Source organism: Anopheles ziemanni, chromosome 3, assembly GCF_943734765.1.
Source record: "Anopheles ziemanni chromosome 3, idAnoZiCoDA_A2_x.2, whole genome shotgun sequence".
Classification (NCBI taxonomy): Eukaryota; Metazoa; Arthropoda; class Insecta; order Diptera; family Culicidae; genus Anopheles; species Anopheles ziemanni.
The window spans coordinates 60272667-60287179 of NC_080706.1; the positions used below are offsets into that span (position 1 = coordinate 60272667).

At 40.9% G+C, this 14513-nt stretch overlaps 3 protein-coding genes across 3 annotated transcripts; all 3 read left to right on the forward strand.

Annotated features, from left to right (window-relative positions):
* Nucleotides 1–602: 602 nt before the first annotated feature.
* On the forward strand, nt 603–2514 carry LOC131288761 (uncharacterized). Its single transcript, XM_058317934.1, has 3 exons — nt 603–753; nt 936–1066; nt 2368–2514. Exons 1-3 carry the CDS (start codon nt 603–605, stop codon nt 2512–2514), a joined length of 429 nt encoding a protein of 142 aa, XP_058173917.1.
* Nucleotides 2515–7005: 4491 nt separating this feature from the next.
* LOC131286799 (uncharacterized) lies at nt 7006–13485 on the forward strand. Its single transcript, XM_058315799.1, has 7 exons — nt 7006–7214; nt 7335–7491; nt 7576–7741; nt 12222–12355; nt 12421–12951; nt 13021–13196; nt 13263–13485. The coding sequence occupies exons 1-7, from the start codon at nt 7006–7008 to the stop codon at nt 13483–13485; spliced, it is 1596 nt and encodes a 531-aa protein (XP_058171782.1).
* On the forward strand, nt 11507–12148 carry LOC131286800 (probable small nuclear ribonucleoprotein E). The gene is made up of 2 exons (XM_058315800.1): nt 11507–11736; nt 11848–12148. The coding sequence occupies exons 1-2, from the start codon at nt 11601–11603 to the stop codon at nt 11982–11984; spliced, it is 273 nt and encodes a 90-aa protein (XP_058171783.1). The 5' UTR covers nt 11507–11600; the 3' UTR covers nt 11985–12148.
* Nucleotides 13486–14513: the final 1028 nt, after the last annotated feature.

The window sequence follows — 14513 nt, forward strand, 5'->3', positions numbered from 1 at the left end:
CACACCAAACGGCATCGTGCCAAACAGCGGGCGTGCGCAGGAATTTGTCGGTGGAATTTAAATATTTTCCGTATCGATTAAAGCAACCGATAGGCAAATTATCATCCTCAATGTCAGCGCGCCTCGAGCGCCATTAGTGAGACTGTGCCCCCTCTCCTTCTTCTCCTGTGCGGTGGTTCGCGTTTGTCAACAACCGCCCCCGGGGAAGTCGTCCTAGGCGCACGTATGTGTGTATTGTTGTGTGTGCGGTTGCGTGTTCGGCAGCGTTGATTAAGTGCGTGTTAGCGCGCCCATAGCCGATCGATCAAGGGGTCATCGTAGCGAGAGGAAGCGAGATCGCGCTAGACCACCATTGACAGACGAAAGACTTCGCCGCACCGGCAAGCGACGAACCTCGACGAACCGAGCGAACCGCGGCCTACAGTCGATCGTCGCGTGTGCCATCGGTAGCATCTCGGCGTGGAGTGAAACTCGCAGCTCATCTCAGCAAGTGCGATCGTGGAGACGTTCGCGGATCAACGGCTCGGCCAGTTCGGTGAAAACATTCCGTGAGTGCGTGCGTGCCTCAAGAAGTTTGCCAAACAGCAAGCAGCAGCAGCACCATGCGCGACAAGCTGGTGCTCGTGGCGGTCGGTGCGTTTTGTGCGCTTGCCTGCCTCCAGGTGGCCAGGACGGACCTTAGTGATTATGAAATCGACTACGATTACGACGAGGGCTTCTGGATTGGCCACGGGCTCGGAAGCCGCAAAGAGGGTGCGTTTGCGTTAGCGTTTCGTTTCCGTTTGCGGCGTGGTGACGTAACGCGGCATCCGATTGCGATGCAGTGCAGTTTGCCTAGACTAATCCAAACCCCATTTCTCTACTCCTTCCTTTTCTCTCAACGCAACATTGCCGCTTCCCGCGGTTGTCTGGTCGTGGAAAACTGGCGCGCGCAGGCGACGAAGTCCTGAAGGTGATGCACAAATCCGTCGGCCCGTTCGCCGAGCCGCAAAACGTCACCATCGTGGAGAAGTTCGCCGCGGCCGACGGTGAAAGTATTACGTTTACCCAGTTCAACTCATCTAAGGTAAACACACACTGGCAGGCGGCTCTTACAAAACCGTAATGATGGTGATAAAAAAGTGAAATTAATGGCACTCGGCGATGATGACGATTGTGACGCAGTGCTGCCGGAACGGGGCCGGTGTTCGTTGGCTTCCCGAGGCCAGCCAAGAGTTCGCATTCCGCAACAGTAACGCGCCATAACGTACCGGTCCCCGGTTGACACGTGCTGATCCTCGACGACGGATTGAGTGGCCATTGCGTTTCTCTAGTGGCAACGCTCCTAGTCGGGGCCCCGGTGCTTTGTTATGTTGGTCCACTCCCCCTCCCCTCGCCCACCACCACTTGATCGGTTTCCCTTCGGGTACGGCCGTCCGGAGGTTGTATGTTCGTGGGCAAACAGAAACGTCCGTGGTCATGTAACCGGTACGGCGCACCCCGTGTACGCTCTTATGCGTACAGCTACAGCACAGGGCCACCGGGCCCAAACGCGTAGGGCTACAGCGCAAACAAAACCATGCGTCATTTCTCATTCGAAAGCGTCCGCCGAAACAAAACAACGAAAAAAGGTTTCGAGAAAAGGCGGGGGCTAGGCAACATCATCTAGAAACTGACCACCACTACTACTGCGCAGTTTAAATAGTTGGTTTCCTTTGGTTCACTGCCTTTTTTCCATTTGATTCCTTGCCGTTGGCCCGGTTGCCGATTGACCTTCGCCTCGGGGTCAGTAGCTACCATTTTACAAACCAAAGAAAGAAAAAAAATCAAATCAGATTCAAAATCTCACAGAAAATGAGAGTGGGGCAGATAGGAGAGTAAGATTGTTTCACCAAAAACCCAGGTTGATCGAGTAAACCGTCGTTCGAAATTGTGGTCGGGTTCTTAATTGGGCCACCAGGGTGGGGGTGTTTTTGTCCACCCCTTCCTAACCCAACCGACTAATTAGATCAAATTTACGATCACCCGGGCCGACTGTAATCATAAAAAACAACGTGGACAAGGTATGTTTACCTATTCTGTTTGTCTAGCTTTTCGCGAAAAGACCATCTTAAGCAATTCTTTGTTTGGCAATGCAAATGGCCTCAGCGTTACGGAGGACTGATGGACGATGAGAAGATCCTCTAATGGATTCTGCCAACTAGTAACGCTGTGTAATAAGCTATGACATTTGCTTCGATGTGACATTTTGATTTAATGCCAATCAAGAAAGATACACCCCGTTGCAGTTCAAGCTATATTTGCAATCGACCCTGGGATCGAACAATTAATGTCATCCTTATAACTAACTTATCATTAGAACTGACACATTATCATTTCTTCTTCCAGGTTCTCACATACTTCCACGAAGTGGTGCTGGATTTCAACCCGAAAAGCTTCTACATTCGACTGAAGCTGTTCAACATTTCTAGCCTGCGACTTCAGCGAACGGTGTATGGATTTCGATCGAACGCAATCAAACCGGATGTGAGCTAGAAACGGCCTGCTAGGATGGCGCGTAGCAACGCCGGTAGGAGCTAAGTTAACTGTCGGTATTGTAAAGATTAAACACCCCTAGCGACTAAGGAATAAAGCCAAAAATTTCTTACATCACTCTACACAGCGCGGCTGGCGAATGTTCATTATGCAGCAGGGGTGTGTCGTTGCGAGCGAACACATTCCACCGAAATACGAAAACCAAACGGACGGAAGGTATGGATTGATTTCATAATGATGACATAGGTTCGCCTAATAAGATGCTGGCTATTTGTCAACGGCCAGCCCAACGTGACTCGCTTTCGACTTCATAGTCAAGAAATTGGTTTATCAGCGCGTTTTTCGAGTCATCAGTGCTATAGGTAGGGTTTAGGCTTTGCTGAACTTAAATTAAATTACGTGTAGTAATGTATACAAGTTAGCCTATGCACAAAGTTAGTAGAGACACACATAATTTTCAAAAAAAAAGTCCAACGTCAATGCTCTTTACACTTCGTTAGCTTGTGATAAACCGGAACAAATTGGTTGACGGAAACTAATAGCAAACAAATGATTCATCTCCTTTCTGGCTACCGCTAAACATTGCTCTGAAACTCAATTATCACGCTCCAGTCCCTGTTCTCCTATGCGTCACTTTCTTATTTCCATATATCTTTTCATTCCCCAGTATTTTTTGCGATTGGCTACTCGTTGAAGTAGAGTGAAATTGTCTGTTATGAGATGTTGTTTGCATTACATTTCGTGCCACTTATCAGGCCTCTTCCGGTGTGCCTTCGTAAACCGTGTCTAAGGTTCGCAGAATCTCAAAACCTTCTCTAGAGGAGACCAGTTTCTTTTTTCCTCGAAGATGACCTTAGTGAGAGGCCGCAATGAGTGTCGCTTGGTCCGATACAGCCTCTTCAACTGACGGTTTGGAGGAAAATGGAACTTTTTTCTGTTTTGCATACAATCTAGTCTTGTGTTAATTCCTGCCGACATTGACACCGATGCATAGGCCTTATTGTCAATTTCCCTCTTTATTTCGCGTCACCAACACTAAACATCACCAGAGCAGTGGGGTGATTGAGGGAATCCCCCAGAATAGAAAAGATTACAAATTTAAATGGATTTTTACATTTTCCAAAACATCATCGACCACTTTCGTCGTTTCGAAGCTTCATTGTAATGGAATATGTAGACGAGTGCTTTCCTTCTCACCCTCCGCCAGCAAGCCTCGCCCCACGGACAGGAGTGGGTAAATCCGCCGAACTAACATCTCGACAAAAGGGACACTCCCTTTCCTAATAGTAACGCGTACACCGCAACGGCTACGTGATGGCACGAGGGAAATATGCATCCGAACACAAAATCACACAAACAGCAAGGCGTGATAAGTGCTGTGAAAATAGCTGTTGAAAAATAAATCATCCCTCGCTGGAAGTGTTTACTTTCGGCAAACAGCAAACGCCATACACTTTTCCGTTCCGGAAACGACAGGCATGGTTCCGTTTTTTTTTTATCATCTAGCTCTCCAAGTCTAATTCTGAGTAGATCCTTTAGTGACAATAAAACCTTCGTACATCGATTTTTTCGATTTATAATTAGAAGAATTCAATTCAACTAAGCGTAACCAAATATTTATTGAGTTTTCACTACACCTTTTTTGTATACAGAGTTTAACTAATATGTATATCACCGAATCTGAAGCTGCTTATTGATTGTGAAAGGTGCAAAAGTTTGTTCTATTATTAGAGCATTTATTATTTTTCTACAGTATGTTCATTCTTCCATTGACGTCGGCTTCAGGGAACATATCTTGGCACTCCAACGAAGAAAACGAAATTAATTTACTCCCTCTTCGTACACGCCCCTGTTTGCGGTTGGACACAATCAAATCCTTCGGAGAAGTATTGTGTGTTTTGCTCATGACGATTGATATGTTGTTGTTGAAAAGAACCAATATGAATCAATCTATCAAACTTTGTGGTCGTTTCTGACACGGGAAATGCATCGTAGGACTTCTGCTCAGCAAATATCCACCTCTTAATGCAGGGATGTCAAACATGCGGCCCGCAAGAACATTGGGTGCGGCCCGCGACCCCTTTGAAACATTACATCGAAAGTTTGGATCCTTGAGTATTGGCTTATAGCAAATACCAAAATATTTAATGTAAATTTTTTCACGAACTGCGAATTGCAAGAGAACTGAACGAATGTCAATTTAAACAATTTCAATAAGAAAGTGATATGCAACTTTGCAGCAAAGGTTTAACACAGATTTTTCTAGACAAGTGGATAAATAGTGTTTATAGAAAACAAACGTGATGAACTACAAGACCATTCCAAACAAAATAACAAATGCGGAGCAATAAGTTAGCTATTGTAATTATGTACCTTTACTTTTCTAAAATCATTAACAAAATACACAATAGTGTTGAACTGCAATATATATTTCAATAAACTTGATTTGAATTCGTTAAAATTTAGAAAACGATTTAGCAATAAACTCTCTCTTTTACTCAAAATTTGTAAATTTTTTAAGAAGTAATATAATATGAAAAAATGTGAAAATGTAAAACATCATTGACTGTTAAGGTAAAACCACATTGATAAGAACATATTTTCATCACTCCAATCAATTATATGGTTTGGCCCGCGAGCCTATTTTGGGAGAAAATGCGGCCCGCGAACCTATTTTGGGAGGAAATGCGGCCCGCAAGGTGAAACGAGTTTGACATCACTGTCTTAATGGGAAATGGGAATGATATTTTTGTAGCGGCAAGCAAGACTGATAATTGTGGGAAAAATCGCTTTTCCCAACTGATGAATTATTAGAGCCAGGATATAGTGAACAGCTTAACAAACCCATGTTTTTTTTTAATAAATTAGTTAAAAAGTTTTAATGAATTAATGAAAATTTTCAGTTAAAACAAGTTTAAGTTTAAGCAAACTGCTTTAATTGAAAATTTTGAATTGTTATATGTTGTGTTACATACCAACAATTCTACAATGTTATATATTTGAACTTATATTTAATCTATAAACTTTAAAATTTATAAATATCAAAAAATGAAAAGAAACGTTATCTAGTTGAAACTTTAGTACTATTTTTTAGTTAAATATGAATTAAAATCAGTATAAGAGGAATTTTATATTACAATACAACTCTTACAAGTGATTAATGATTCCAGAAAGTAAAGTTACTATAATCGAAAATTATTAAAGCACAGGGCTTACTAAAATTGCACATGGCAGCAGTTTTGTGTAGGTAGCGGTATTTAAAATTAATTCAATATTTTCCACAACTACCTACAACGTGGATTAAACAGTACTAAAAAGTTCTTCATATTTTTTTAATTTCCAAATTTCTATTCTATTGAAGAGTAAAAGATAAATAAAGAGGTTGTTAAAAAGCAAAATTTAATCTTCTTTGGTATGAAATTACTAAGGGCTCGTAGCAGAACAAAAAAACTGGTAAAATTGTCAATAACCGGACCGAGGTTTATTATGTTCACCACTACTGTTAGATCGCAGCTCAAGAAGCACACATTGCCCGCAACATACCTGTTCCGAAAAGAAAGGGTAAGAAGGCAAAACAATCTTACAGTTGCTTTCATCATAGGAAGGAGTGAAGAAAACAGCCGTAGAACCGGTGTCGATGTAGAAATCTTATGATGAAGCGTCCAACGTAAACGCATCAAGTCGGTGAACATAAGAGCTTGCGCGCAGCGTGGTGTCTGCTATTGTTTAGAGTGATCTTTACATAAAAGTCTCGAAATATTCATTGTGACAGAGTCCTGTTGTTATGTTTCAGCAAATTATCAACGGAATATTACAGGAAGCAATCGTGAAAATCAAGAAAACCTTTGTGATGCTGCCTCCAGTGCCCGTTCTGTGAAAGAAAATCAATTATTTCCCGACGATCATCGTCCAGGTCGATCAGTTAGTGTTGGTGTGACGATCGTGTGCCAATACAGCAGCAACTCGAAACTTTCTTGTTTACACCTTGCGCACAGAGTGGAGTCTACTGTTGTTTGCAGTGATCTGTACGTAGAAGTGTCGAAATATTCATCGAGATAGAGTCCTGTTGTTCTATTTCGTAAGGTAATCGATCCAATATCAATGGAACCGCTCGTGGAAATCAAGAAAACCATTGTAATGCTGTTTTCAGTGATCGTTTTGTGAAAGAAAATCGATTATTTTCCTACGATCATCGTACGGGTCGATCAGTTGGTGTTGGAGTTGCGATTGTGTACCAATACATCAGCAACTCGGAACTTTCATGTGTGAATCAAGCGCACATGTTTGATAGAGGTGTTTTTCTTGCTTGAGTGTGTGTTGTTTTCTCAGTTGAGAATCTAGCGAAAAACGCGTATTATTTGTTTACATTTCGTTGCCCCAGGAAAGTGTCCGATCAGTCCGATAAACTGATAGAATTTCATAGGGTACAGCGGAAAAGATCCTGTTTGTATTGACGTATTGATAACCCACCGGTAGTGAAAAGCATTTTGAATGAAATACGAAATCAGCTACCATAGTGACTCCGAGACGATGGGAAGTCGAGCGCAGTCTGTCATCTGCGACAAGGTCCTTGCTGGGTTACCCCAGCTTCTCGACGACCTACAGAAGCTCTCCGAAGATCAGGATACGTCGGACGTGGCATTTGTGTTGGGATCTGGCGAAGAACGTGTCTACGCACACCGCATCATTCTAATGGCTCGGTAGGTGTTTGTGGATATTATTTCCATAATATTGATCTTCCCTGATTTTCGTCCCCGGCAATCATTTCATTCGGTTGCTACCGCACACGGGCACTATATTTCCGGTCGATTCATTCACAGGTGTAAATCTTTTCAAAACACAAAACGGGGCGAAATTTGCCGCATTCCTGGCTGTACGGTTTCCACCTCCGCTCCGGGGACACCAACACCCATCCGCTTGCCTCACATCGAACCGGACATCTTCCGGCAATTTATTTTGTATGTTTACACGGCGAAGGTAAGGTTTAGTTTTTTTTCTCGCCACCAAAATCGGTGCCTCTGGTTGTGACAGGTTTTATTTTGGAGTGCTCCATCCGTACAGATTATGCTTCAGGACTCGAAAGTATTCGAAATGATGACACTGGCGCAGGATATGGGCGTCGAAGAGCTGAAGATTGCTTGCGAGGACCACGTCAGCAAAACCATGTCGGTCGCTAATGCGTGCACATTTTTAACGGCTGTTATGGAAATACAAGAAAAGGCATCAGGTAAGTTGTTTCCTCCCCTACTCATTATCATCAATATATGTTTTTGTTACATAATTTTGCATCAGAAATCATTCCTAGACACTATTTGAAAACCTTAAGATGAATTGATATTTTACATCTTGATAACCCTAGTGAAACGAGTCCTCGGATCGAACTATTACTTTACTATTCTTCCTATCCAGTCTGATGTTTCATTGTAGTCGAGTTAATACAATATTTGTAATAAATTTGTGCTCATATGAGATTGTTAATTTTATTTTAACGCGATTTTCACTCATGCATACGTCTTTCGACAGAATCTTCGCCAAAACTCGACGACTGTAGAGCAAAGAAACTAATAAATTCAATTTTTGTATTTTAAAAGAATTGTAATTAGTTTAGCTTTCACTTAAACAATTTTTTATTTTAATCAGTTTGTAGTATTTTTAATTGAGATAAATTCGTACCCTTTGCAACAGGATGTCGTGTTTTATTCAATATATTTCCATGCTTAGAGTGATAAGTAGATAAAATTTCACCTAGCGGAGTGTTGTAATTATGAATAATCGAAAACAATTTTCTTAATACTGTTTATCTATCTAATTATGCTGAGCTTATTAGAATTTAGATTAACGAAGATGATGTTACAAAACCTAGCTAAAATTAATCTAACATTAGCTTTACTTTCTTATGCCCATCCATGATGGTTTATTTTGTTGTTATTTATTTTGAATTTTAAATAGATTAAATGAAGGTAAAGTTACAAAAACGAAACAATAAATGTTCAATTTATCGGTATGTTATAAACGTACATGTTTTCCGGTGAAATTTTCATACGATTTTTTACATACAATTCAGTGCTGTGCAATTTGAATGAATTTTATATTTTTTATCAAATTTCAATCGGAACAGTTTATAAACAGTTTTGCAATTGCTTGGTGATAAAGTTAAATTTGGTGTTGATCATCGTAACTCAGTTTAATGTTTCGTTAAGATGTGTATTGAATTAATCATTTTGTTTAACACTACAGTTCAAAGCGGTCCGAAATGTTTCTCCAATTTTAATTTTGGTGCGTCTCAAAAACGCGCAGTGTGCGCAACACACAACAATTTTATTATTCTATGAATTCCCATAAGTATTTTTGATTTTCGAGTAGTTTGGTGAAAAGGATGATAGCTCATGATGGAATTTAGATGTTTTTTTTAGTTTTATCACCTTCAATTGCAATACGCAATTTTAATGTAGGTTGGTGGCTACACTTTTCATCATAAACCTACGTTTGTGGGTTTTCAATGCTTTTTATTCCAACACCTAAAAAATTGTTAACTGTTTTTTACCCATCGGATCGAAGTTTGAAGATTTGATTCTTCCCCCCTTCTAATTTTCATCTCCTTTTGAACCGAGTTTGAAGTCACCGTGCACATTGTAAACGAACACATTGGAATTTATGCCCAAGGTATCTGACCAAGGTATCTGATTTATGACCAAGGTATTACCTGTATCTGTTTTCCACAAAATTTATTTAAAATCTGATTAGTACGGAAAACAAATCTATAAAGATGTTCACCTTAATATAAATTTATCTTGGAGAGTATTTTGTTCAAAGCGTTCAAGGGACTGAAAGGTTATTCGTAAATTGGTTGTTTTAGTCAGGTTTTAAATTGTAACCAAGGTTTTTAAAGCTTGTTGGCGCGCTGCTGCTTCATTCTAGTGGTGGGTACATCGAATCCCCAAATCCGAATCCAAATCTATCAAACAGTCGCGAGACGATGCAAACCAATCAAAGCCGATCTGGAAATCGTTTATCCTAATCTTATTCTCCATCAAACCACAACTGATAACTCGATTTTTCCGTAACAAAAGCATACCACATATTTCCGAAGTGAGCTTCGCCGTGGTGTTTGTATGCAACACTATCTAACGAAGATTATCATTGTAAAATGATACCCGATTGACAAAAACTCAAATTTTTTGCAGCTGTCATGTAGTACCAGCAAGTTTTTCCATGGCAGATTGCTGGGACTCTTGCTGGAACTACATAGTACCAGCATTTAAATTTCTGTCAACCGGGTAGTATTACCAAAGACAATCAACAGACAGGTCGGGTAAAAGCTGTTTTTTGCTCCGCCATTGTTGTGACAGTTGGTTAAAAAAGTGTTCACAAAAATTTCCAGCATACTTGTGAGAGATCTCCGCCAAAATCTTCGCGAAATATGTAGTTGGTAATTTTAGATCACAGTATCCATGGTCTTGCGGATAGAAACAGCTCGCCTGTGTGAAATCATGAGATATGGATCCTTTTGCTCGCTGTGATTGCCGAAATTAAGTGTGTTGGTCTGCCTTATACCCAGTTTTCCTCCAGAACATATTTTGAACGCCTTAACTCTTTGTTCTGTTAATGAAATATACCAAATTTGCAGATTTACCCCACTTTCTTCACTGTTCGTGAGAAATAAACAAAATTTTAACCAACTGTCAAAAATTTTCCCACGGTTTTCGGCTTTACATGGTATGCTGCGACCTGTCTGTTAATTGACTTTGAGTATTACTCAAAATCCGGGAAAAATGTACAGTAGGTCCGCGCAGTACGCTATACTCGATATACGCGAATTCGCAATACAGTCTGTTCTCGAGTTACGCGGTTCTCGACTTACGCGGATTCGGAGATACGCGGTTTTCAAAATTTGACAGTAGATTGGGTTTATTACATCGATTTAAATTCCTGAGATGTACAACCACACGAATAAATATGTAAATTACACATTTGCATAACTTACGCTTTTTATTTCGTTTGTTGCAATTTATGTTGTTTGAATACGCTTGCATTGCATTCATATTAATGAACAAAGAAAAATTTTGAATATTCTATGATACATGTACACAAGAGCTCGATCTCTTAACTCCTAGTATAAACTATGTGTCAAGCAATATTCGAGATACGCGGAAATTCGAGATACGCGGATTTCTCTGGTCCCCATTATCCGCGTAACTCGGGATTTTTTACAACTGACAACACATAGCATGAGTTCTGATTAGTCAATTTTACTTTGTTTTGGTAGAATGAAGTTTTTAATATGCACTTTTAACATAGATATAATGATACAATAGAAGAAATGTAACACTTACTAGTGATTTGGATAGAAGATATGTTAAATAAGCGGTTCCCTCTCAGTTTCAACTCTTCAATATGAGGTATAAACGATATGGCAGAGGTACTGCGGGGACCAACTGCAGTTCTACTTACCATACTAAACTGGTCGATGCCCAGCGAACGGCGGTACACTGAATATCGAGTAGTTTTTTGCCTTTTTCTTTCGGACCCCCCGATATCCGCTTAACGGGGGGTCGGATTACACGCACACAACGTTGAGTCAGAGGTGACACGCACACCAAGCGAGCCAAACAAAAAGAGAGCAAAAACATAGTTGCTCTCTTATTCCGCTCTCTACTATGCCCAGCCCCACTCTTTCTCCCAGCTCACCTTCAATTCTCACCAATGCGTCTGTTTCTACTATTAACTGTTCTTGTCCACAGTAGAGTGTCGCGAAGGTGGGATTCTCCCTACCCCTCGCCTGTAAAATGAACTGATTCGAGCAAAACCGTTCGCAGAGTGTTTGTTTCATTTTAGCACGATTTTAGAACGATTGCTCTGATTCGACTCCCAATCGGATCAAATCTTTGGAATCCGTCAAATGGGACTCGAATATTTCGAATCCGTCTAGGGATCGAATCTTCAAATCTCCCAAAGCCCGGATCTGTCAACACTACTGTCAACGCCCGTCTTCACTTTTGTTTGTGTTTCACGGTTATCCGGCATCATTGGCTTGGAAGTTAGATTCGGTTAATTATTTCGCAAATTAGGTTGCCAAGACAAGCAAGATGTCGTTCAAAGGGTCTAAGGTACAAAAGGTGATGGTTCAACCCATCAACTTGATCTTCCGATACCTGCAAAATCGATCCCGCGTGCAAGTGTGGCTGTACGAAAATACTCACCTGCGAATAGAAGGGCACATCGGTAAGCTTGGCGGCTTGAATGGCCGGTCTGTGCACATAACCTTACCGAGAGGTGTTTGCACAAAAACATTTCCCATTTGCGTGCATTAACAATTATTCCCGATGATTTCAGTTGGTTTCGACGAATATATGAACCTAGTGCTGGATGAAGCGGAAGAGTACAACATAAAGAAACAAACCAGGCGTCAGCTAGGTCGCATTATGCTGAAAGGAGACAACATTACACTCATCCAGAATGTGCAGAACTAAGATGTGTTCAGTGGAAAGAATCGTGCTTCATTTGGGAATGCACCATCTGTGTTAGGATTAAGGATTATTCAACAAAAATGTGTCCGGAAGATAAATAATTCGATATTGAGGGAGAATAAAGTAGATTGCACACGTTGATGTGCATCTAAACTAAAAGAAGTCAGACTTATCAGTGCATTGATAGTGTAGCTTAGTGTGATTTTTTACGACCTATTTGAACAATAGTTTATTTCGTAGGTGCCAAGTGTGCAGCCCCGTTTCTGGAGAAATGCATCACATACATAGCAGAAAATGCTTCCGAATGCGTGAAAACCAACGCTTTCTTGAATCTGACGAAGGAAGGGCTCATTCAAGTAATTTCATACGACAATGTAAGTACTACATATGCTGGAAAAATGATACAGTTCGATACAAAGATTCGTTTTTATTTTAACAGCTGGGACTAGAAGAAGAAGATGTTTGGCGTTGCGTTCTGGCATGGGCAAAAAACCAAGCAGGAGTAACTCAACCGACCGCGCACTGGACGGAGGAAGAAAGGCAACGGGTATGCCAGTACCTGGCACCAGTTATTTCACACGTTCGACTGTTCCTGATTGATAGCCAAGTGTTTGCTGAAGAAGTTGAACCAACCGGAGCCGTTCCAATTGAACTTTCCCTTGAAAGATATCGCCGGGCCGCGCTGCACTCAAATAAGATCCCTACAGTGACAGCAACTGCGGTGCCTGTGCCGTCGGGTCCATTGACTGAAAATGATAAACGTTTGCAACCACGGTTGATGTTGAATCTGTTCCACGGCTCAGCGATACTGAAGAATGATAAAATTCATTTCCAAGGCACCCTAAATGGCTGGTATGGAGCTTCAAAACAAACGTGGCGCATGGTGTACCGGGCATCAACGAACGGATTCGCTGCATCTGCTTTCCATCGACATTGTGATGGTGTTGCGCCATTATATATCATCGCATTGGTTAGTAGTTCCTTCTGTGCTTGGTTATGCTGGATCATAGTTAAACATACAATATCTTTTGCATTGCAGGGTTCCAATGGAGCTATAAGCGGCGGTTTCACAGATGTTGCGTTTGCAAAAACCAACCGGAAGGGAGGATACCTTCACTCGGAAAAGGCCTTCCTGTTCGCGCTCAATTCTAGCAACGAGTCGCCAGCAAAGTTCGATATCGTAAAGAAACCATATGCAATCTGCTATCACCCAGAGTGAGTAAAATAGATATTATACTCGTTTTCCGATATCAGATTATGATGTTCCGTACTTTTTGGCAGCTGCGGACCCATCTTCGGAGCAGGCGCTGATCTTTTAATTTCTAATAATTGCAACATCAACATGGAATCGTACTCTAACTTTCCTCATTCCTACGATGGACCGAACTCTATGTTTGGTCATTTGTTTGGAGATTATAATTTTTCCATCATCGATTACGAAGTTTTTACACCTGCTCCGACCTCAGCTCCTGCTGCGAACAAAATCAAACACGATCGTTACTGATGAGTTTTTATTAGGTAAATCACGTTCTTCGCTTCTGCCTTACTCGAAATATTCTAGTTACATAATAAGTAATATGGTTGAGGTTCTAGATTGGTTCTTTAGACAGTAAGTCATTTTTAAATGATACATAGAAGTAAAGCATACACATGCAAACCCACAGGAGTTCCAGTCGGTCACAAAATCGATCGTACACCTAAACCTAAACACCTAAAGGATAATCGGGTTTTCTCTCATAACGAGTAGGAACATAGACATGATGCAATCTTTAAATGTACGTTTGTAGCAAATTTAAGTGACAGATTAATCGTACGAATTACTTTTTTATAACTTTTCTCTTTTTTAATGGCACGGTCATAGTTGAGCGCGTCGTTCTGGCATGGCCATGATTTGTTATAGCTCGTTTAATTAATTTCAAACGAAACTTATTAGTAACGATTGGTGTTTGCTTTGCACTGGATAATTTCTTATTGAAATTTGGAATTGGATAATTGGAAGCATAATTTGACTTCGTGAACTTTTGCAAGTGTCCAATAATGTTTATTCAGCAGTCTGACCCTGTTGGGGTCTGGAAAGTCTACCTTTCGAAAAAAATTGTACCAACAGAATTTTGTAACGTGAACACATTTTATTGATATGTGTTGCCATGTAAAACCGTTACGGGAAATAGGGCTAGCCTATGGTCGTGTCGTACATGGCAAAAAGTGGCGGACGAGGTAATGAATACAGAGATACAGAAAAATCCTACCGACAGAGGACGTAATGTATGTTTATAACAGCCGACGAACGAGGAGTAGGAAGAGGTGGAATTACTTGATAGCGTTGTACTGTGAAGTTCAACGGCAGAGAGAAACTATACAGTCCAGCGATATGACGATGGACAAAACTTGTTATCTGAACGTTCTGAAACATGACCAAACGGTGAAGAAATTGATCTTTCTTCGTGATTACTACCTCCAGGAGGACAACGATTTCAACATTACTTGGTGCGTTGTATGCGGTTGTTGTAAGAAGACTCTAAGCAATTTAAA

Excerpts from the sequence above, each read along its gene's own strand:
- LOC131288761 (XM_058317934.1), top strand. The coding sequence starts at position 603 with ATGCGCGACAAGCTGGTGCTCGTGGCGGTCGGTGCGTTTTGTGCGCTT. Across the intron at positions 754-935 it reads GCTCGGAAGCCGCAAAGAGG|GCGACGAAGTCCTGAAGGTG; the intron begins GTGCGTTTGCGT and ends TGGCGCGCGCAG. Across the intron at positions 1,067-2,367 it reads CCCAGTTCAACTCATCTAAG|GTTCTCACATACTTCCACGA; the intron begins GTAAACACACAC and ends TTCTTCTTCCAG.
- LOC131286799 (XM_058315799.1), top strand. The coding sequence starts at position 7,006 with ATGAAATACGAAATCAGCTACCATAGTGACTCCGAGACGATGGGAAGT. Across the intron at positions 7,215-7,334 it reads CGCATCATTCTAATGGCTCG|GTGTAAATCTTTTCAAAACA; the intron begins GTAGGTGTTTGT and ends ATTCATTCACAG. Across the intron at positions 7,492-7,575 it reads TGTATGTTTACACGGCGAAG|ATTATGCTTCAGGACTCGAA; the intron begins GTAAGGTTTAGT and ends CCATCCGTACAG.
- LOC131286800 (XM_058315800.1), top strand. The coding sequence starts at position 11,601 with ATGTCGTTCAAAGGGTCTAAGGTACAAAAGGTGATGGTTCAACCCATC. Across the intron at positions 11,737-11,847 it reads GCGAATAGAAGGGCACATCG|TTGGTTTCGACGAATATATG; the intron begins GTAAGCTTGGCG and ends CGATGATTTCAG.